The sequence below is a fragment of the Pleurodeles waltl genome, chromosome 5, assembly GCF_031143425.1.
Source record: "Pleurodeles waltl isolate 20211129_DDA chromosome 5, aPleWal1.hap1.20221129, whole genome shotgun sequence".
NCBI classification, from domain to species: Eukaryota; Metazoa; Chordata; class Amphibia; order Caudata; family Salamandridae; genus Pleurodeles; species Pleurodeles waltl.
In genome coordinates, this window is record NC_090444.1 from 1,219,107,652 (window position 1) to 1,219,132,401 (window position 24,750).

The following is a 24,750-nucleotide window of genomic DNA, read 5'->3' on the forward strand; positions in this document are numbered from 1 at the left end:
TCCAACTCCGGGTAGGCCACCGCCAGGATCCTGAACATCAGGGGGGTCATGGTTCGACGGGCACCCCTCCCACTTTGGTAGGCCATCCCAAGCTGAGCCTCCGCCGTCTTCTTGTTCCAGCAGCGAATGTCCTCCCATCCTTTCTGGCAGTGGGTCCTCCGTCTGTTGTAGACCCCAAGGGTCCGGACGTCCTTGGCGATGGCACGCCAAATATCTTTCTTCTGGTGGGCGCTGACCTACATGAAATGTACAGGGGACGAGGAAAAGTCATTACCAACTGCACTATCAAAGTGAGTGGCCCCCATCCCTACCCTTGCCATGTGGCACATGCACCCACCGTCTTTCATGCATGCAGAACTCTGCCCCCTTCCTTCTTACATCCAGCCCTCTCCACACAGGCATAGCCCATACAACATGCTCCCTGTGTACTTACCTGTTTGTCTGGAGGACCGTAGAGTAGCGTGTACCCCATCAACGAGCTTCTCCAACTCCTCCGATGTGAAGGCAGCGGCCCTCTCCCCAGACGCACGAGCCATTGTCTCTTCCAGACTGAGGTCACAGCAGCACTTGCAGTGTAGGTCCTCTCCTGTTGAAGATCAGGTATCGAGTGATTCAACAGATAGAAAATGGCGGTCACGTCCGCGGTGGTGCGTACCATCACCGCCTGAGTACATCGTCATTGGCTCCTGGGACCCATAGGGTCCAATGTTAACCAATGCAGCATTGCGCTGCGGTCTCCGACCGCCTACCGCGACGGTGTACAACGCCAGTGCAGTTACCTCACATCCCATTGTCCCACTTTAGAGGTCAGGCAGCCGCCATTTCATGGGCCCACATGGCCTAATTTCCAACTGTGTCACACATACCTAGGCCTCGTCTCAACACACATACAGGCCACCTTTTGTGTATGATTGGTGTTCTGTGTAAACTGTGGGTACGTACCTCTGAGTTGTTTGACTCTGTGGTCGCTGTTGTCATTCATAGGCACCATCCGCTGGGACATGTGAGGAGATGGCGGCGTCCTCCGGTGTACCGACCGCTGGTGCACCTGTCGACAATGGAGGAAAGACATTTGATAATCACCTACAGGTTTGACCATGCCACAATCCAGGAACTGTGTACCCAGTTGGAGCCAGACCTGATGTCAGCAATCCGCCATCCCACAGGAATCCCCCCTCAAGTGCAGGTGCTATCAGTGCTCCATTTCCTTGCAAGTGGGTCATTTCAAACAACGTGGCCATGGCATCAGGGATGTCCCAGCCTATTTTTTTCCAACATATTGTCCAGAGTGTTGTCTGCCCTGCTGAAACACATGTGGAGCTACATCGTTTTCCCTCAGGTGGAGGATTTGCCTACAGTGAAAGGTGACTTCTATGCCCTTTGACATATCCCCAACATCATAGGTGCCATTAATGGGACCCATGTGGCTTTGGTCCCCCCCCACAGGAGTGAACAGGTGTACAGAAACCGGAAGAGTTATCATTCCATGAATGTACAGATGGTATGTTTGGCCGACCAGTACATCTCCCATGTGAATGCCATGTTCCCTGACTCAGTGCATGACGCCTACATCCTGCAGAATAGCAGCATCCCTTATGTGATGGGTCAACTCCAGATGCACCGTGTGTGGCTATTAGGTGAGCCCCTGGGAGTAAGACAGTGGGAATGGTTGTCTGGGGTTATCCCTACAGATTAGTGTGTGTCTAACAGTTGTCCCTCACCATTTGCAGGTGACTCTGGGTACCCCATCCTGTCATGGCTACTGACCCCAGTGAGGAATCCCAGGACCAGGGCAGAGGAACGCTACAATGAGGCCCATGGGTGAACTAGAAGGGTGATCGAGTGGACCTTCGGCCTCCTGAAGGCCAGGTTCAGGTGCCTCCACATGACATGTGGATCCCTATTCTACTCACCAAAGAAGGTGTGCCAGATCATTGTGGCCTGCTGTATGCTTCACAACTTGGCTTTGCGATGATAGGTGCCTTTTCTGCAGGAGGATGGTCCAGATGGAGGTGTTGTGGCAGCTGTGGAGCCTGTGGACAGTGATGAGGATGAAGCAGAGGAAGAAGACATGCAGAACAGGGACTCAGTGATCCAGCAATATTTCCAGTGAAACACAGGTGAGAATACATTCCTGCCTACTACATGTACTTTTACACTACTACCTCTCTACTGTCTGTCGTTTTCACCCAGTGTATGGTCACTTAGCTGTCACTTTCCGTTACGGTTTCACAGATGTGGGTCCCAACGTTTGTCATCTGCTTAGATTCCTCATGGACTAGAGCTGTGTGACATAGGTATGTTGACATTACTATTTCAAGAACATTTGGTCACTGTAATTGCAAATACACTATTTCTAAATCAAAGACAGACTCCAGATAATTTTGTGCTTTAGGTGTGCTTATTTAAATGCAAAATATTGGAGGGGAAGTTAAATGGTGAGGGGTGATGGCAGAGGAGTGTCCATGGCAGAGTCCATTCTATTAGTCTCACAGTTGCATTGTCCATATGGGCATAGGAAGTGGACCTGGGGCAGTTTAATTATGGACAGGGTGACAAAGTGGGACAGTGGGACGACAATCAGGGTGGTCTCATTTCTTGGCGGGGGTCTTGGCATCGTGCTCTGTCTTGATCCTGGATCTCAGGGACCGTTTGCGGGGTGGTTCTCCCTCTGCAGGGGGTGGGGTGCTGATGTGGTGGTCCTGTGGCGGGGCATCCTGTTCACTAGCGCCGGCGGAGGTGGTGGGCAGTTCATCGTCCATGCTAGTGTCAGGGGCCCCTTGGAGTGCCACAGTGTCCCTCCTGGTGTTAAGTAGTTCCTTCAGCTCCCCTACGATGGTGCCCAGGGTGGAGCTGATGGTTCTGAGTTCCTCCCTGAAGCCCATATACTGTTCCTCCTGCATGCGCTGGGTCTCCTGAAACTTGGCCAGTACCGTTGCCATTGTCTCCTGGGAGTGGTGGTATGCTCCCATGATGGAGGAGAGGGCCTCGTGGAGAGTGGGTTCCCTTGGCCTGTCCGCCCCCTGTCGCACGGCAGCCCTCCCAGTTCCCCTGTGTTCCTGGGCCTCCGTCCCCTGGACCGTGTGCCCACTGCCACTGCCCCCAGGTCCCTGTTGTTGTTGGGGTGGTGGGTTATCCTGGGTTCCCTGTAGTGGTGGACACACAGCTGATTGACGTGTCCTGGGGACAGAGGTATGGGCCCGCTGGGTGGGTGCTGTGCTGGTGTTTCCAGAGGAGGGAAGGTCTGTGGTGGCCTGTGCCTGTGTGAGGGGAACCGACTGTCCCGAGGCCCCCGATGGCCCGGGCTGGTCATCTAGATCCAGTTGGACAGAGGTGCTATCATCACTGTGGGCCTCTTCTGTGGGTGGAGTGGATATGTCTGGTCCCTCCTGTCTGGTGACGTTGGGTAGGGGTCCTGCAGGGGTGGAAAGGCATGATTATTGCATCTGTGTGTGGCATGGTGTGCAATGGGTGGGTGACCATGTACCCCAGTGCTGGCATTCCTGTGTGGGAGCTTGTGTGATGATGGTTTAGTGGGGTGTATGGCTATGTGCAGTGTGCATGCTTTGGTGATGGGTGTCCATGCTTTGTTGTTGCATGCAGGACTTGGTGTTGGGATGTGTGGTTTGTGATATTGGTACATTTGTGAGGAGTTGGAGTGATAGGGGTGGGGGCGAGGGTGAGGGTATGTGATAGCAAGCAGGTAGGTTGGGGGATGTAATAGATAAGATTTGACTTACCAGAGTCCATTCCTCCACCTACTCCTGCGAGGCCCTCAGGATGCAGAATCGCCAATACCTGCTCCTCCCATGTTGTTAGTTGTGGGTGAGGAGGTGGGGGTCCGCCGCCACTCCGCTGAACCGCCAGGTGGTGTCTTGAGACCACGGAACGCACCTTCCCCCGTAGGTCATTCCACCTTTTCCTGATGTCCCCCCGATTTTTTGGGTGTTGTCCCACTGTGTTGACCCTGTCTACTATTCTTCGCCATAGCTCCATCTTCCTTGCATTTGAGGTGTGCTGCACCTGTGCTCCAAATAGCTGTGGCTCTACCCGGATGATTTCCTCCACCATGACCCTGAGCTCCTCCTCCGAGAACCTGGGGTGTCTTTGACGTGCCATGGGGTGGTGTAGGTGATGTGTGGGGTGGTGTGTGTGGTGATAAGTGTGGTGATATGTAGTGGTGTGTTGTGTGAGGTGCGTGGAAGTTGTGTGGGTGATGGTGTTATTTGCCTGTGGAAGCTGTTGTACTTGCTGGTGGTGTCTCTCTCTGTGCTTCGTTCTCAATTTTTGTCGTAGGGGTTTGTGGGTGTGTGTTTTATATTGTATTGGGTGTGTGGGAGTGGTGTGTGTATGTGTATCAGGTGTGTGTATTTTGAATTGTCCAATGTGGCTGTGTTTTGTAAGAGTGTGTGTATTTTGAGTGCAGCAGTGTGTACCGCCAATGGAATACCGCGGTTGAAAGACCTTTGAGTGGATTCGTATGTCGTGATAGTGTGGGCGTATTTCTGTTGGCGTGACGTGGAGGTTTTGTTTTCGCCAGTTTATCACTGACCTTTGGTGTGGCGGACTTGTGTGGGTGTCTGAATTTTGGCAGGTTCCGAGATGTGGGTCATAATAGCTGTGGCGGAATTCCGCAGCCACGGCGGTGTGTTGGCGGTCTTCTGCGCAGCGGTAAGCGGCTTTTACGACCAATGTTGTAATGACCGCCATACTATTTTTTTCCACACATATAGGTGGTCATTTTGACCCTGGCGGTCCGAGACCGCCAGGGCTAATAGGACGGAAGCACCGCCAACAGGCTGGCGGTGCTTCCAGCCCTATTACGACCGCGGCGGAAGCGCCGCGTCGCACCGCCGGGGCCAGCGGTTTCCTGCCGTTTTAGCCCCGGCGGTGATAATCCGCCAGGGCAGCGCTGCAAGCAGCGCTGCCCTGGGGATTATGACACCCCTACCGCCAGCCTGTTTCTGGTGGTTTGCACCGCCAGGAAGAGGCTGGCAGTAAGGGGTGTCCTGGGGCCCCTGGGGGCCCCTGCACTGTCCATGCCACTGGCATGGGCAGTGCAGGGGCCCCCTAACAGGGCCCCGGCCAGCTTTTCACTGTCTGCATAGCAGACAGTGAAAAGCGCGACGGGTGCAACTGCACCCGTCGCACGGCCGCAACACCGCCGGCTCCATTAGGAGCCGGCTCCTATGTTGCGGCCTCATCCCCGCTGGGCCGGCGGGCGCAAACTTGGTTTGCGCCCGCCGGCCCAGCGGGAATGTCGTGATGGGGGCCGCGGGAGTGCGGCCGCATTGGCGGCCGCACGGCGGTTACCGCCTGGCGGGCGGCGGTAGCCGCCCGCCAAGGTCGTAATGACCCCCATAGTGTACTTTTCCTTTTTTTTCTGCAAAACACTCTAGCCAAATGGCTCTTTTTGCATGATATCACCCATTTAGGACTGATTCTGCAGTGTTTGTGTCTCTGTGCATTGGGACTCTGCTATAAGTCTCACCTAACTAAGCCTTAAATACCCATAAGGTAGGGTGCATGATATTTAAAAGTAGAACATGTAAAAGTTTACTTTCAAGCACAGCAGGTCTTAACCGAAGAAATGCCCTAAACGCTAGCTGTGTCAGCTTTCTATAGGAAAGCATGGGGATACATTATTAAAGTTATCCCCACCTAAGAACAAGATAAAAAGTGAATTTGTTGACTTTTTAAAATATTTGTTACAAATCTAATCTGTTGGTAAAGTTGTACATGTATTTTCCAAAAGGTATTTTTTTAAATTAACCATTTATCTCCCTAAAGCCCCAAGAAGACCAATTACATGAGCTTCCAACTGTCACCCAGGAACTGAGTAGCTCCTAGATGAGGTGTGAGTTGGCTCCCAGAGCTGAGACAAGGGCTTTGGTTTGGAGAAGTGTCCTGCTCCTTTGATAGGATAACCATTTAGGCAAGGCTTGGGAACTTCATTATCTTCAATGAAGTATGCACTGTCACAGACAGATGCAGCTCACAACTGGGCCTGCACCCTCTACTCTCCTCCTAGCCAGCCAGGTACCAATTTTACTTAAAAAGGAACTGTCCCTAGAACCATTTTTGTGTGACCACAGGGTAGGTTTTGCTCATTTCCCTGGCCACACCTCCAGGGTTACCCTTGGAAACGTTCCTATAGATTAGGGAAGGGACAGTAGCCACCCACACTGACAGGCTAGTGCTAAGTTTAAATGTGGCACCCCAGATCATCCTCTTCAGATCAACACTAGATTTGTGGAAGACATAAAACTGACTACACCTGCTGTTGAGACCAGTGAGGAGAACCCAAAGGGTGGACATGCTCCCAATTATACCCAGGACAAAGGTGTGTCTCCAAGGGTCAGTTAGCTATGCTTATCCTTTAAAGCTGGAGGGACAGAAAACCTGTAAGAAGCCCCCTTTGTCCTCAAATACCTAGCTGTCAAATTTCTACTGGACCCACTCTAGACCCTGCTGATGGGTTCCGTTGGAATAAGTCCTAACCCCCAGGTGCTGGGATTTAGAAACGTTTTGCTAACTTTTTATCTGCAGAACTGTTGACAGACCGGTACCAATTTTCAAGCTAAAAGTGTTTGAATACTAGATTGACAGTGGGCCTCAATTTGCTGCCGCTCCTGCTACATTCTTCACTTTAGCAGCAATTCCAGTTCAGCAGGCACAAAGCAAACCAGCAACTGATGACGTTGAACCCTATTTTGATAAAGCATGCAGCCTTGCCCAACTGAAGAAATCTGACTTCCAGAAAAGAATCCAAGTCTGAAGGTAGAAATCTTCACCAGGTCAGATGCTGACGGCATCCTATAAATGTTGATAGCTTCCTGGGCAGTAATTCTGGACTTTTCTTGCTCTGAGCTTTTTCCACCTTCGTTGATGACTTTACTGAGATTTGATCCTTCCAAAACCTATTGCAGACCAGTCCATCTTTGGATCCAGCCTCCAGCTTTGCCCACTTAGGAGTCTACCTTCTTGAGAATTATAGGTCTGAAAGTAACTCTTTGACTGGTACCAACCTGATCCTCGTATCCGACCGGTGCTCCATCATGTTCGGCCTCAAACCTTACTCTTATCCTGATCTAGTGTGACCAGATGCCCATGGTTGGTGCGTTTGGCACTATTTTTATTTGAAATTTTTTAAAGTATATATCTACTCTTCCCCTTATTAGATTTTTGTGTCATTTTGTTCATTAACATATTCTCTGCTTTTATAAATCAGACTGGGATTTTTATTATGTTCTGTTTTGGACTATTTTCTTGTTTTGGTTCTTCTAAATGCATTTCACCTTTTCTTATGTTAAGCCTGTCTGCTTTGTGCCAGGGGTTGAGCTCAGGTTTAAATTAGTGAACGCTTTACTAGATCTAACAGTGACAATAATTAATGTGGTGGGATACTATTCAAGCCCAACTAATGATCCACTTTCTCACAATCACTTTGTATTTGCTTTAGTTGGAAGGTTTCATTTGTGGTTTTGAGAAGATTTAGAGGAATAAAGAGATGCAAATCTGGTTATAAAAAGAGATATTTTGTGTTTGCAGCTTTTGTTCTTTGGCTACTCAATTAAGATAATTTTGTTCCTTGGTGGGCATTGTAATACAAATGCACTCAGGCTGGTATATTTGAAGGGCTTTGAATCCCACTGCAGTTTGCCAAGACTGTAATTAGGAAAGACTGTGCTCTTTACTTGATGTAATGTTGATTCTCCTGGTGCATTTTGTGTTGACTTTGAGGTGTGTCTACCCTTACGACCCTGCAATTGCAATTATGACCGTTAGATATTTCCTTAGGTGAACCTTGAAAGAATTAGACAAGTCCAAGGGTTAGTTTCTCCATCATAAGTGGGATTTGGCATTGAAAAATAGTATTATAGATTGTTTTCCCACATTTGAAGATGAATGTAAAGGTTCACTTTTCATAAGAGGCTGTATTACTCCTACTGGTGCTAACCGTAGGCTACTGCTGAGTGATCCACCAGTAGTACCCAGTTCTTCATTTGTAAAAAAGTAAGTACCAAGGCCCTTCTCAGGAAGGCAATGCAACCTGCTCCACCTGTTGCCGCTGCCAGAGCAGCCTCTGACAGAACCAACACAACTACTAACCATCTCACTCCTATGAGTGGGACAATGCAGACTATCCCAGGCCACCCAAAGCTATAATAATGGTGTGAGTGGCATGTGTTATTCATTGTTAATGTATATTGATTTACACTGTTGTGCTCATCTCAAAATTTGACAGAAAGTGTCACTGTGTGGTGGACTAGAGCTAGGAGTGGGTCACTAAAGCTGTTACTGCCAATTAAGTGCTGCTGCCAAACAGTGGGAACCAATGGCTCAGATTAAGCACTAGATTACCTTCTCTCCCGTTACTAACACCCATCACATGAGTAATCTGCAGAGTACTTGCCCCAAGTACGTCAGGTTATTCTGTCATGCCAATTTATGCGATCTACCACCAGAACCAGTGCACCTGGGTGCCAACTACGCTGTGATAAGCCTATTATATTGGAGCACCTCTGCGTTCCCATATGGAGAGAATTTCTTTTGGGCTCTACCGTTGCTGTGACTCCACATATGGGCACCATATTTAAGTCTTCTTCCCTATTGTAAATGAGCAAAACGTATTTCTAAGCTTGCACAGCACAGTAAATGTACAATTAATGATAGCACGTTGTATTAAAATATGGATACTGACGCAGACGTAATACAAAGCCCTGCATTTCATATACTGCAGGAGGGCCCTACTCCTCATTGGGCCCCTATTTAGTCCAAAGCCTATGAAAATATGTAAGATATGGTACTATTGGATACCCATTCATCACATTCTGCAGGGGGCCCCATCATTTTGCATTATGCCACTAGATAATGATATCCCCTTCCACTGCAGTTTGCAATGCAAATGTTGGCAGTAATTTTGTCTCAACACAACAAAATATGCCTAACTATATTCGTGATATTCTGTGAAATATGGTTTGTATTTTATTGTTACATTTGTGTAATTAGTTTACAATACATCTCTTGACAAAATAAAAAAGATTCCCCCAGGAAACATCTAAAAAATATGTGTCCATTTGAACTATGTAATGATGTTAATTCTCTGTAATAGCCTACAAAACTCCTACTTTTTAGAGAGACCTCTTTAATTCTATCTTTAGATTTAATTATGTTTCCTGTAATTGCAGAGCATAGCAGTAAACCCTTCAAGGAAAATAGTGTTGTTGAAACTGGCTTTACTTGGTTAAAAGCTCGGTTTTCAAACATGCGCGTTTGCCTTCCATTAGAAGTCACGGACACAATGACATTACTGATAATAACATAGTGTTGATAATTACGGGGAGCTGTACCTTTTCTGAATCTGCAGGCTGTAGTGCCTTGCCTTCCTCGCTCTTTCGTGTACAAAGGCGCAGCAATTCAGGTTCAACAGCCATTTTCCTTTTTGTATTTCAATTTCTGGATGATGAAGGGTTAGCAAGCATTGTCTGAAGACCAGACGGTATATATTTTTTAAACCTTGTGTTTAACACTGAGATGGGAAGAGGCAAAGGCAGGCGCATTTCCCGTTCGTGTTTGCTGAATTGTGTCGTTGTGAAAGCTTCGATTTGTGTACAGAAGCAAACGGCCTTGCCTTGAAAATTTGTTTCAGAGGCAAGATCTTTTTCCTTCAGTTCGAGAGACTCAGACAACAATGAGCTCTTCATTGCAGAATGAATGCAACAGAAAAGCAGTAACTCAAAGGCCAGTACACACGAGATATATGTATTTACTAACTCGATCGATGAATGGCGTTGATTGGTTTGATAATTATTTAGAAAAGTATGTAAAAGCGTACTATAAGGTCGATTGGAAAAGGGCCGCTTGGTTGTCTCATTAGCAGATTCTGTACTGTTTGCCTCTGGTTCCACATTAGTATTTTACATTCGGAGGAAGCCATTTTGGTCTCATCGAATGTTCTGTCTCACAAATACCACCATAAACGTTTGTTTACAGTGGATGTTTCTTATGATTGCTCCTCCCCTCAACATCATGGTTCTGGGAGGGCCTGTGCACAGGCTCAGAGTAAAACTAGTTGAAAAAAGAGTTCCTATTATAAAAGGTTTCAGATACCAAGAATGCAGCAGGGTCACCCACGTGGCACTTCATTGACAGAGACAACATTCTGGGCCTCATTTACGATAAAGTTGTGCTGCCCAATCTTTCCATAACACGCCATAGATATGCTGTATTTACTATACAGAGCTCCTTTGTGCAAGTTTTGGCTGATGTGTCAGAAATTCTGATGCATCTATTGTGCTAAATTGACGCATTGCTGAACTAGTGTCAAATAAATGACGCTAGTCTAGCAATGCGAGGAAGGGTCCCATAGAGAAAAGTTGTGGCAGTTTAACGCCTGCTCTGAGCAGGTGTTAAAATTCTGATGCAGTGAAGTCACAGAATGATGAAGTGAAATGTAAGTTTCACTGCGTCCGTCCTGCATGGCTTTTTGCCTGAGAATGCCTACCATGCATACATTATACCTGGCAGAGGTATAATGTGATGCAAAGGTTTACAAACTGAGCTATTTGGCCCAATGCATCAGTTTGTAAATCTGGAGCCATGTAAAACACTGCCTAGCGCCACCGGTGCGTCAAAATAATGATGCAACGTTGGTGCAAAGGACTTGTAAAAGAGGCCCTCGTTTCCTTGAACACAGGAAACCAGAGGTTCAAGTGACATCAATGCCTTTAGTAGTACCCCAACATCTGCCCATAAAGGCCAATAGGATTTTAGCTAAAATATTGAGATATTAAAAAATACAACAATAAGGTAAGTACAGTTCCAAAACATTTATTTTCCATCGCAATTAGGCACAGCAAATCAAAAGTATACATATGTTTTCATGTCATACTGGCAATGTTTTTGAACATTCACTTGTATACCACTATTATTTCTAAATAAGTGAATATCAGTGCTCTGGCATGAATAGACAGCCATATTTGTTAAAAGGAGGTTTCCAGTAGGGATTTATTGGAGCAATTCACTTCCCAAATAGCACCAAACTGTCAGTACTTGCAATACACATCAATGTATACAACATATATATTATGCATTTCTTTACCCCATTGCCTTTGTATCATCAAAATTTTAACTCTACAAGAAACCCCTTTTAGACAAACTTTGCACATGTACTATGTTTCCCTAGGTTTATTTGGGTATCCCCAGATAACTACTGATGAGTACATGTCCAAGCAGAGTTGTGTCTCGGGATGTCTTTTTTGTTATGGCACATACAATGGCAACGCTATACCTTCCTGAAGGCAAGGTGCATCAAATGGAAGGCTTTTTATATACAGTGTAGCCAACAGTTATCGTCAAAGCCCCATCCACATGTAGAACCTGCATTGTCTCAAGTGGAAGATTGCATGCCATGCCCACCCTTATTTAGCTGCATTTGTGACACTCCATAGTTCATAGGCAATGAAAATGATATATCCAAGTTGTTAGATCTGGCATCTTTTAGCATGATTTCCACTGACCTTTTGCTTTCTGACCTCCTGTTTTGACTTTGTACAGAGCTTCGTTTTTGCTGGCTTTATGACTCTTTGCATTTTGCCACTGCTATCCTGTGATAAAGTGCATGTGCTCTGTGTTTAAAACATGGTAATGTTGGCTTCTCCACGACTGCCATATTTGATTTACTAGAAAGTCCCTAGTAAAGTGCACTATGTCTGCCAAGGACATGCAAGTCAAATGCTACTAGTGGGCCTGTAGCACTGGTAGTGCCACCGTCAATGGTACTCTTTTCAAACATGCCTCAGACCTGCCATTGCAGAGCCTGTGTGTGCAGTTTAGACTGCCATTTTAACCTGGAAAATGTACTCACCTGCCAGGCACAAGCCATCCTTTTTATTACAGGCAAGACACCCCTAAGGCATGCCCTGGTTAGCCCCAAGAGCAGGGTGTATTATATTTAAAATGTTGAGCATGTACTTTTAAGTTTAACATGTCTAGGTACTGAAAAACTCTTAAATTTGTGTTTCACTACTGCAAGGACTATCTCTCCCATGGGCCAGTACGGATATTGCCTTAAAACATCTTTTAAGTATCATTTACAATTGGGAAAAGATAGAAAAATTGTGTTTTGTGTCTCTGGACTCAAAATTTAAAAACACATCTTTTGGTAAAAGTGTTTTTTAAATCGCAGGTCTGAAAATACCACTTCTAGAAAGTTGGCATTTTCTTCCTTTAACTATCCTGTGGCTTAGCCTGCCTCCAATCCACGTCTGGTCTGTGTAAGGTAAGGTGACAGCTACCTTTGTGCATTCCATCCAGACAGCCATTAATACAGGACATTCAACTGCCCTTGAATTTCATCTGCATACTGATGGGTCTTCCTGGGCAGGAAGGGAAGAGGGGCTCTCACACTTCAAAGAGTAGTGGCCTGTCCCCACACAAGAAACTGATACCCCCACACAGACCTCTTGGCAGACAGAACTGGGCTGAAAGGGAACTGGGGCACTTAAAACATCATTTTGAAGTGTCCCCCACTTGAAAGGCACATTTGGGTATAAGTACTGGGCCTCTGACACCTATACTTGGAACACTTCTGGACTGAGGGCATTCTACCAGGAAGAAAGACTGTGGTATTGGCAGTAGGGACTGGCTCTTTGCTTTTTTAGGGACTGGCTCTTTGCTTTTTGCCCTGCTTTGTTGGCCTGCTGCCTGCTACTTCTTGCCCGAGAGTGAGAGGACTGGATGTAACTCTCTACAACCTAGAATCTAAAGTTTCTCCAAAGGCCTGACTGAGCTTGCCTCCTGTTTCTGAAGTCTCAAGGTTATCAAAGACTTCACCTGCATCTTGCTACCAGCATCTGGGTTCCTCTGCTGTGAGTCCTGCTCAGACACTTGGTGCAAAATCCATTCCTGGGCCCTTGGAGGTGAGTGTGGTGCTGCAACACAAGAACTGATGCAACAATACCAGTGCGTCACTTGGAGCAGACGCATTCCACTGTACAAATGCTGCTTTGCCACTGCCTGCACGAAAGCCACAGACACCGCTTGTCAACTGAACGATGCAATGACCCCGACTTACAACGCAGCCTTGGCTGATTCAGCACTGACGCATCAGAACCAGTACTCATGGGTTCGGGACATCAATGCATCACCGTTGTTGCAAGATCAGGAAACAAAGCATTACCTCCAAGCACTAAGCATACCCTTCTCTGGATCAACACATTGTCAAAGAGTATTGACACAACAAAGTCATTGGGACTGCGTGACTTCTGTACCCAGCCCATGCCCCATCGCAATCAGACTGCACTTTTCAACTTGCCCCAGTCCAGCACCACCAGATAGTTCCGGTTGGAGCAATTGACTTCTAAGCAATGCATTTTGATCTAACCATTGAAATTTCATAACTTGACTTGTGTATCTTGGATGTTTGTCGTTTTGGTCTTGTTTGACTTATTGGCTATTTTTCTCAATTGGCGTGGAGTCCTTTTGTGGTATTTTCACAGTGTTACTGTGTGTGTGTGCACAAATACTTTGCACATTGCCTCTTTAGCTCAGCGTGACTGCTCTGTGCCAAGCAACCAGAGGGTGAGCACAGGTAATCCTTTAGTGTGTGTCTTACTTGCCCTGACTAGGATTGTGGTCCCTACTTGGACAGAATGCAAACCTCTGCCAACTAGAGACCCAATTTCTGAAATCAGCCATCTGCAGAGACTCTATGAAGACAGTGATTGGTTCAGTATCATAGCGCAGTAGCAGCTTCATCTTATATGAACCTTATTTTCCAGTGGCCTCTCACTCTTCTGATGTTTGTCTAGAGTCGGTGTGCCATTTGTGGTGCATGTTAATAGAAAAAAGCTGCCAGTTTGCCATCATTGGTGTGCTCAAAAGCATTCCTCTTTAAAGGAGCATTTTGTAGGGGCTGCCTTGAGCAGGCCAAACACACATGTGCTGTACGCTTTCTCCAGCCCAGCAACACAATTGCTGGGCTGGAGAGAGCCTGCACAGGCTCCCAGTCTGCCCGGGTGCACCCTGGCTGAGTGCTTCCAACCAATGCTGACGCTACTCTGAGCAGCGTCAGGATCGGCGGAGGCAGGATGGGAGCCTGTGCCTGCAGAGGCAGAGGAGCGTTGAGGGACAGAGGAGTGGCAGAGGATGTGCTTTTTTTTTTTTTAATTAAATTTGATGTTTATTCCCTCCCACCTCCCCCCTCCTGCACCTCCCCACACCGCCCCTTCCGTGGCCCTCAAGCCGCTACTGATTCTATGCATTCCAACTAACAGACTCACATGCTCATCACTCTAATTAACTCCTATTTCCATAGACTAATACTAATACCATCACTAATCTTTTTGGATTCCGGAGTAGCATGCTTATCACCGAAAATCACTTTGACGCCTCTTCAGGGGTAGTAAGAGCTATATAAATACATTTAAAATTACAATTACAATCTTCCATTGCATTTGGTGTGGGTTCTGGCCACATTCAGTCATTTGTTTGGCAGATGTTGGTGCCTGTTCCCTTTTAAACTTTGAATCATGTAGGGGAGTTTGTGCTTGGATGGGTGTGCTTTTTCAGTTAGTGTGAGTACTCAAAGCAGATATTTCTTGCACTGTTTGTTTTATTGCGTGCTCTGTTGGCACTTTCCCTTACCTTTGTGGGAGTGTTAATGCAAATATGATTAGCCTCACAGTATTCAAGATTCAATTAAGCTTGGTGAAAAACAAAGATGATTTGTCACTTATAAGAGTTGGCAGTATTTAGTGGTTAAAAGGTTAAGGACAAATGGCAAATTTAAGTTTCATCTCCAGTTCACATTGTGGTTCATAGGTCTAAAGAAAACATCCTTTTTAGGGCGATCGCAGTGGGTTTTACATCGCTCGATCATGCTTGTTTTTTTGGTTTTCAATTTCAGTGCCATCACGCTTCACTTTACATAGCGCGATCACGCTCATTTTTTTCTTTCAGTTTGTGTGGCAAGAAAACTCTGGTTAGGATTTTACAACATTAAGAGCTCTAATTTGAGCAAATGCGAGACCCCTTGCATTGCAAATGCTTGTTTTAGAAGCATATGAGGAGTCCTTCCTGATGGAACTTCTTTAATGCCCAGTTTTAATATTCGATAGTTTTATTTTTCAGGTTAAGCTTACTTTATATGCCTTCTCAAATATTTGTGCATGCAGGAGTAAGACTGCACGTGTTGTATAATCACAGACATTATTCAGCAGGAAAAGCGGTGATTTAGGGCTTGCATCCCCATAACTCATTTACAATTGGCCTGTGGATCCAAATGTTTCAAAAATCCATTATGCGCCTAACAAGTACGAGCATGCCAAAGGTAAACAGAAAAGTCATGTTTCTGACATGCACAGAACTGTTGTTTCAAATGAACAATCTCTCTGTCAAGTATTTTGTTTGAAGGTAAAAAGTAATTTCAGGGCCCGGTGCACAAAGCCAGGTCCCCAACTAAGTAGAAAGTAAATAGGAAAGTGCCGTAACTTACCAAAGCAAATTCATGTTTTTTACTCATAAAATGTGAACTTACACTAGTAAACTCCTTTAGTTTCACACGGTAATATACCACTTTATTGCACTATTGCTTAAGGGTAAATTTGCTAAGCTTCCATGGGGGAAATGGCATGTTTGGTTCATGAACATCTACAGTCATGAGTATGTGAGTAATCACAAACGCTTTTCAGGGTTACTTTCACTGAGGAAGACATCTGAGACGTATTCTTGTCAAAGACGGGGTGTTAAATTTCCATGTTGGGATTAGGGTAGGAACACACCAGGGAATGGGTTTCTCCCCAGGAAACAATATCTTAGAAAAAATAGCATGTTGAAATTCCGTTTTGCTACGTTTTTACACATGTATAAATATGCATCATGTGTATCCAAGTGTTTATCCATCTGAGAATCCTGGAATTCTCTGAACATTAACAAAAAAATGAAATGTTGTCCACGCACACGTAATCCTGCAGGAATAGATGTACAAATTATTTTGTGAACCTGGTCCACAGTGGTACACAACTCACTAGCTCTCATTTTCAATTGCATGGTTATTTTCTGAACATTATTAAATAACTTGTATTTGGATTTTTCTTTTAGACTATTGAACCGTAGACTTCACTATAGAAAAGGAGTAAGCCAGTTCCAAAGGGACTCAGGAAATAAATGTTTAGTTAGAACTACGTGTATTCAACTTGATTTAATAAAGTTGTGCATGTATAAATAACTATTTTGTATAAACTGTGAGTGTTGAGGCTGTCGGTTAATATTTTCTTGCTTTTGTCTCCTATGCAGCATGTGAACAGCTTTCTCTTGGAGTGGCAGCCATTTTTGGCCCATCTCACAGCTCGTCTGCTAATGCAGTACAGTCAATTTGCAATGCTCTTGGTGTGCCTCACATCCAGACGCGCTGGAAACACCAGGTCTCTGACAACAGGGACTCTTTCTTTGTCAGCCTTTACCCGGACTTCTCCTCGCTCAGCCGTGCCATTCTTGACCTGGTGCAATTCTTCAAATGGAAAACTGTTACAATTGCCTACGATGACAGTACCGGTAAGTTTATACAACATGTTAGCATTTTAGAGGCAGTCTTTTATAATTTGCATGTCTTGTTTCAGAGGTGCAAAATACTGAAAAATGCTCACTGTTTTTTATAAATTGGAAATGGTCAATCTTTATATCATTTCGCACATCATTTATTACCTTCAAAACTTGTTTTTTCCTCGTGGCAATAAAAAGTAGGGATTTTTCTGAGGTAAAACAGGCCAGTGAGCAATATAACCCACAATGACCTTCTTTTATTAGTTTTTAACAAATGGAAAAATGATTTGAATGTGCTTGCCGTGGCAGAGTAAGGTGGAGTGGTGGCTAAACACACTTACCCGTGCTTTATGGGAGTTCTCAGCAATCCTTGTAAGTAGGGTGAATACAGGAAAGCTATACTTTCTAAACTACTTTTGCCATACCCATTACTAGCGTGGGGCAAACTAGAGACTATAAACGATCATTAAACAATACATATAGAAGATGAAATAACACAGGACACAAACCAAGCTCATTATTAGTTGAAATGTATTAGTTAAGAATCGCAAAAACCTTGATAAGCAATGAATGAAGATTTAGGAGCTGTTGTTAATATGTCTGTAGGGCCAGTCGTCATAAATGAGCCCGTGGGGATCAATGTGAGGCCAAAAGACACAATGGAAGGCCAAATAAAAAAAAAGTGGTACTGATTAATCCTCTAATCCTCAAATGTAATTTCTAAACCTGAGGAACTTCCTGGGGAGGCCAATAACAATGTAGGTTGGACTTCTTAGCACGTCTCAGACACCTTGTATTAAATGCTTGGTATGGGACAAAGGGCCAGATTTAAAAAGCCCCTTGCACCAGCTTGCGCCACGTTAGCTTCATTTTTTTGACACTAATGTGGCGATAGGCTGGCAAAAATGCAGCACCATATTTACAAAGTGACGCACTGCATGCATGCACTTTGTAAACTCGCCAGGGGGGCATTCCGGTGTTAGGAGGCCCAGAAATATTGTGCAGTGGAATGTATGAGATTTAACTGCACCATTTTTAGCATCATTATTATGAGGCCACCAATGTTTTCAGTGAGCCTCCTTTCAGTTTGCAGGATTAGCGTAGTAGTTTTGGTGCTAATCCTGCAAAGCACCAAACTAGCGTCAACATTTTTGACACTAGTTCCCTAACGTCCGCCATGATGCGTGGTATCATAAATGCGACACACACATGGTGGCGTTAGGGGGGGCGCATGAAAAGTGGTGCATCATAACATGATGCACCACTTTTCATAAATATGCCCCAAAGTGTTTTCAAAGGATTAGAACGTTTTTATCTTTTCCTGACAGCTGCTGGAGCCCTGCCAAATTCTTGTCATGAACATTCTCAAAGGCTTCAAATTCTGAAATTGAGTGGTACAATGTTTTGCTAGTGGTACTTGGAAGATTTGGTGTACTAACTTTGGATCTCACAATTGAGGTGCAATAGCATAAGGAGGCACCCCAGAGACCGAACCCTGTATGTGGCAATATCCTATATCCCTTTGGACATCCAAGACACTGGCTTTGAAGAGTCCAGCTCTCCGATTTATAGGTGCTACCCTTGTATTCGTATTGCACCTTCCATTCTCCTGGACTATACAACTCTCTAGGCACCTGTATGGGGTTGGCTTGCCCAGCTTCGAAATCTTTGTTTAGTAAAAGAGAACAATGGGTAATTGATGACATATGTTTATCGTCAGCTAAATGGATGTTGCATCTTCTCCAAAACTGTTGCAAAGTTTTCATGCAAATCCTGACACTTTAATAAAGAAATGCTACAATCTTTTTGATCCATCCTTTTGCTTTCCAGCACACCTATCTTAGCTTTCCTATGCTGTAACAACCCTCATCTTTCAGTCGTGTTACATATACAAAATTGTGAGCATTTTCTAGGCTCACATATGAAATTTCATGGAAATTCTGAAATAGACCAATGTTTCAGCTCCTGTGAAACGTGTGGCTATGGTTACTGTTAGATCAAATACAGGGTTAGGTTGCAGAAGGAGAAAAGTGTGTGTGTGGGGGAGGGGGGACACAGTTTTGTGTGTTTTGTTCCCCAGTTAATAACTAGCTGTGCATTTCGCTTTGTTCACACCTAAATGATCGTTTTTTGATGTAACATGAACCTATAACTAAGTCCAATGTACATGTAGATTAGACAATTCTTGTTCAGTACCGTGTTTTGTCTCTAAATAAAACAATCTTTGGAAATAGATCTCACAGATTTTACTTCAGATTCAGGGGTTTAAAGTCAACATCCACATTTCATCAAAATGAAATTGATGAGGGCGCTAACACGGAGACCATAAATAGACAATTTTCTTTTTACAACTTAGATATCAAGATATCTGTTTTTGGTTGGTTAGGGAGACATTGTGTCATTCCCTTTATCAATATTGTGAAGGGTTAAGGGCTGCCTTACAATGCCAAAGTTAAGATTGCACATCTTCCCTAATGATCTGGATATGGGTACCTTAACTGAGATGTAAAGTTTGAGTGCCATTGCTGCCTTGATATACCTTGGAGATTGTTGAAGCAATCATGTCCTAGTTCATGGGAGGTAAAGCTTGAGCTTGTTAAGGTAACATGATTATTGCTTCCCATCACACATGCACTCAAAACCTAAATATACATGTCCAGTCAGTTATTACTTAAAAAGTAATAACATTTCAATACACACCTTACCATTTTAGTAAAGTAAAAACAGAACAGGCAGCATACAAATGGTAAAAGCCTCAATCTCTAGCATTAACCTTTTGTGATATAAGAAATTCACTTTGGGTTTAGGGTAACAGTGTGTGATTTAAACAATTAGTTATTTATTGTGGTTAGAGTCTTTGTAATTCCTCTAATAATAAAATGGACCAATGTTAACCTATCAGAGTGCAGCACCATGCATAAACTCAGAATTGTCCACAGTGCTGACATTTTTAACGTTTAAACAATGGTCTCAGCGGAAGTGTGTGCTATAGTAGTCAAAAGTCACAGGGAACAGTACTGATGCTACTTCCGTGGTACTTACTACTGAGCTTCTCCATTTCTCCTAGAACTCAACCTACGTTAAATAGTGTAATATTAAAGTGATAAAGATGGCTAAATATTCAATTATCAACCATTTAAATTCGAATTAATTTAGTGCCCCGATTAGGAATGCTGTTAAGGATAATCAAAGACTTGAGGAATTGATCACATGGTTTATTCCAGTCACAGGTGAAAAATAAGACTGCCACATGGAACTGGAGAATCTTGTCCTTCAACCAGGGCTAGGCAATTATGTTAGTAATGGGGTCTTTGGTTGACAGTCAGGTTACCCCCTCTTTAGGCATCGACCCTCACTCTAGTCAGGGTAAAAGAGAATCACCCTCACCTAACCCCTGCTTACCCCCTTGGTAGCTTGGCTGAGCAGTAGGCTTAACTTCAGAGTGCTAGGTGTAAAGTATTTGTACCAACACACAAAGTAACTTAATGAAAACACTACGAAATGAGAGGTTTTGAAAAATAGGAAATATTTATCTAAACAAAACTAGACCAAAAGGACAAAAATCCACAATACACAAGTCAAGTTATCAATAAAAATGCAAAAAGAGTCTTTAAGTAGTTTTAAACACACACTAACACTGTTAGCGTGAAAAAGTACCTTGGGTGCGTCAAAAATAACCCCACATGGGCGAGTGCTCGTCAAAAAGGGCTTATGGTGCATCGATTCCACTCACAAGCGGGACCTTGAATCGGAAATCCAGCCGCACAATGATCTGGAAACCATGCAGCGTGGGTTGCAATCTCCCAGCCTCCGTCAGAGATGCTGTGCGTCGTTTCTCCTGCTCCGTGTGTCGATTCTTAGGTCGCGTTTCCAGCACGCGTCGATTTCCAGGCGAGGAGCTGGCGGCGCATCGTTTCTTCAGCAGCAGATCGGAGTCGCGTCAATCTTTTCTCCGCACGGCGCTCTGTGCATGGATTTCCTTTTTGTTAGGCTGCCAGCTTCTCCTTTCAGGTTCCCAGGAACTCGATGGGCACCACAGGGAAGAGTAGGAGTCTCTCCAGAGACTCCAGGTGCTGGCAGAGGGAAGTCTTTGCTGTCCCTGAGACTTCAAACAACAGGAGGCAAGTTCTAAATCAAGCCCTTGGAGAGTTCTTCTCAAGATGGAAGGCACACAAAGTCCAGTCTTTGCCCTCTTGCTCTGGCAGAAGCAGCAACTGCAGGATAGCTCCACAAAGCACAGTCACAGGCAGGTCTTCTTCCTCAGCTCTTCTCCAGGCAGAGGTTCCTCTTGTTTCCAGAAGGGTTTCTAAAGTCTGTGGTTTTGGGTGTCCTTCTTATACCCAATTTCTCCTTTAAAGTAGGCCTACCTCAAAGTAAAGTCACTTTTGAATGTGAAATCCTGCCTTGCCCTGGCCAGGCCCTAGACATTCACCAGGGGGTTGGAAACTGCATTGTGTGAGGGCAGGCACAGCCCTTTCAAGTGTGAGTGACCACTCCTCCCCTCTCCTCCCTCCTATCACAGATGGCTCATCAGGATATGCAGGCTACACCCCAGCTCCCTTTGTGTCACTGTCTAGTGTGAGGTGCAACCAGCCCAACTGTCAAACTGACCCAGACAGTCCACCCCCACGGCCTCAACATCATTTCCTACGCCGACGACACCCAGCCCATCCTCTCCCTCACGAGGAACCCCTCTACCGCCAAGAACAACCTTCACGCTGGACTCCTTGCCATTGTTAATTGGATGACAGCAAGTCACCTCAAACTGAACTCAGGAAAAACCGAGATCATCATCTTTGGACCCAACAAGACAGCATGGAATGACTCATGATTGCCTGCCACCCTAGGACAACCCCGACACTCACCACCCACGTACGCAATCTCAGCTTCATACTAGACTCGTCTCTTTCTATGACTCAGCAAGTCAGCGCCATATCATCCTCTTGCTTCAACACCCCTCGTATGCTACACAAGACCTTCCAGTGGATTCCAATAGCGACCAGAAGAACGGTAACCCACGCCCTCGTCAGCAGCAGACTGGACTACGGTAACGCCCTCTACGCGTGGACCACAACCAAGCTTCAGAGAAAACTCCAGCTCATCCAGAACGCCGTTGCACGTCTCATTCTCAACCTCCCTCGCCACAAGCACATCTCCGCCCACCTCAGATCCCTACACTGGCTGCCCATCAACAAAAGGATCATCTTCAAAATCCTAATCCACGTCCACAAAACCCTCCACGAACACCAGACCGGCCTAACTCAATGAACGACTTAACATCCACATCCTGACCTGCCAGCTCCGCTCTGCGGACCTCGCCCTCGCAACAGTCCCCAGCATCCAATGCACCACCTCTGGTGGCAGATCCTTCTCCCACCTCACCGCCAAAACCTGGAACTCCCTCCCCACGAACCTACGAAAGACCCAGAACCTCCTAGCCTTCAGAAAGTGCCTCAAAACATGGCTCTTCGAGCAGTATTACCAGCCCACCCCACCCCCAGCACCTTGAGACCCTACCGGGTGAGTAGCACGCTTAACAAATTATTGATTGATTGATTGACAGGGAATCCACAAACAGGCAGAGTCACAGAAATCGTATAAGCAAGAAATTGCTCACTTTCTAAAAGTGGCATTTTCAAACACACAATCTTAAAATCAACTTTACTAAAAGATGTATTTTTAAATTGTGAGCTCAGAGACCTCAAACTCCACATGTCCATCCACTCCCAAAGGGAATCTACACTTAAATCAGATTCAAAGGTAGCCCCCATGTTAACCTATGAGAGGGACAGGCCTTGCAACAGTGAAAAACGAATTTAGCAATATTTCACTGTCAGGACATCTAAAACACATTACTATATGTCCCACCTTAACCATACACTGCACCCTGCCCTTGGCGCTACCTAGGGCCTACCATAGGGGTGACTGACATGTAAGAAAAGGGAAGGTTTAGGCCAGGCAAGTGGGTACACTTGCCAAGTCGAATTTACAGTTAAAACTGCATACACAGACACTGCAGTGGCAGGTCTGAGACATGATTACAGAGCTACTTATGTGGGTCGCACAACCAGTGCTGCAGGCCCACTAGTAGCATTTGATTTACAGGCCCTGGCACCGCCAGGGCACTTTACTAGGGACTTACTAGTAAATCAAATATGCCAATCATGGATAAGCCAATTACATACACATTTTGTAAAGGAGCACTTGCACTACAGCATTGGTTAGCAGTGGTAAAGTGCCCAGAGTAACAAAAACAGCAAAATCAGAGTCCAGCACACATCAACAACCTGGGGAACAGAGGCAAAAAGTTAAGGGAGACCACAACAAAGGATGAAAAGCCTAACACAATTCTAAAACAATTATTACTTATTCATAGCTACTGGTCATAGTAAAGATTAGTGTAGCTCATGGGCATCAATTCACCAAAATGCCAAGGGTAGCGGAAGTGACATCACATGATATTTAACCCTTACTTTGACAAACACATATGTGCTTACACATACACACACATTCACACACTCACATTCATACGCTTTCAGCCGCAAGCATGCATACTACATACATTTGAGAGCATTTTCACTTACCTTAGCTGACAGATAGTGTCCTATACCAAATAATTGTACTACATTTTTATTACACTAATGGTGAATAATATTATTCACTATTTGTGTAAAAAAAACAATTGACAGAAAGCCAGGAAAGTGGAGACTCAACCGACGTCCTTAAGGATGAACTGTCCCTGTTTTCCAGGCACTGAATTTTGCCACCTCTGAAGCCAAGGGTCGCAAAGGCAGCGCCAGTGGTCACAAGAGGCTATCCCCAGGGTCGCAGCTGCGACCCCTGGCGACCCCTAAATGACATCCATGGTGTAGCTACAGAATCGTAGACATTTGCCAAAGTGTCAACCTTTCTTGGAAAATCCCAGTAAATTATGTCAAGGTTAAGTCTAATTCCAAATGCAATAATTTTCTAATTGTAGGCTAAAGTGACCAAAAGTCACAAATAGTTCCTACAGTCCTGTCAAATAAGCTTTTGGTTCAGCAAAGGTGCATGTTGCCTGCCTCTGCACAGCTTAACAGATGAAAGAGGATCCCTATATGTGGGATGGAAGCACTCATCTGACACCCAGACTCAAGGCATGGTAGTAGTTTCTTTTATACTTCTGGAGTCGAGCACAAGGGTATCCATAATTTAGGCAGTTAGGCAGGAACACTATATAAGTCAATGGATATTGTTTGGTTTACGTTTTAGGTCCCAACCAATATCATCAAAATATATACATTTGTGGGGTTTCTCCCACTCACAAATTCCAGGCGTTGTTTGGGCTGGACATTAATGTGTATTATGCCTCCAAGACAGATGTGAATAAATCAACTGCTAATCTGGAGTGACTTCCAACTGAACCAATGGAACTGTCTATCGTCCAGGTTCTGCACTTTTTTCAGTTGCTGCCTAGCCAGAAAATTATTTGGATTCACTTAGGGACAATGCAAGCACACATCCCTGTTTATAACATCATACATATGTAACACACATATCTGCTCTGCATATTTAAAGCATGGGGAAAAAAAGAGCCTTATTACAAGAGCTGACTGAACTTTACTTGGGTGCTCACAGATATCAGCCCTATCCCACTCCAACGAAGTTTACCCCAAAAAACTATAAGTCGAAGGCATCAACCAGTAGATTTCGCACAAAGAGGCTGAGGTGTATACTCCATCAAAATCAGTCGTAAAGAAGCATACTGAGAGCTGTACTAGCTCCTGTCTTGAGATTGAAACCAGATTCCACAATTTACCTCGCCACTCATATAAAAACTATATAAGGTTTCCTTAATTTCTAAATGGCACACAAGAATGTGCTACTACCTAATGAGCTTGCATCTTGATGGTGAAAACTTCTCCTTATTTTTGCCAGCCTACATATTTGATGGGGCAAATGTAAGTACTTTAACATGAGGCAGCACAATGGTGACAGGTAGTTAGAAATGTGACTGTGGCTTATGGCTCTCCACTGCACTCAATAGAATAGATGGTGCTATTTAATAACTTAGGGCCATTTAGACAAACACATTTTTGTGGTCGGCAACTGTCAGACCACAAAAATGCTTTTGCATATGTACAGAGCAATTATTGTGATTCCGTAACATGTTACAGAATCGCAATTCGTGTTTAGTGATTAGGTATTTGGAAGGGGCGTATTTAG

The 24,750-nt window shown here is 44.9% G+C and overlaps 1 protein-coding gene across 1 annotated transcript in view; it reads left to right on the top strand.

Annotated features, from left to right (window-relative positions):
• GRIK2 (glutamate ionotropic receptor kainate type subunit 2) overlaps window positions 1–24,750 on the top strand; it is a 1,513,871-nt gene that overhangs the window by 338,959 nt on the left and 1,150,162 nt on the right. The window contains exon 3 of the mRNA XM_069235474.1: window positions 16,300–16,557. Within this exon, the coding sequence (XP_069091575.1) occupies window positions 16,300–16,557 (258 nt within the window). The remainder of the gene's footprint in view (window positions 1–16,299; window positions 16,558–24,750) is intronic.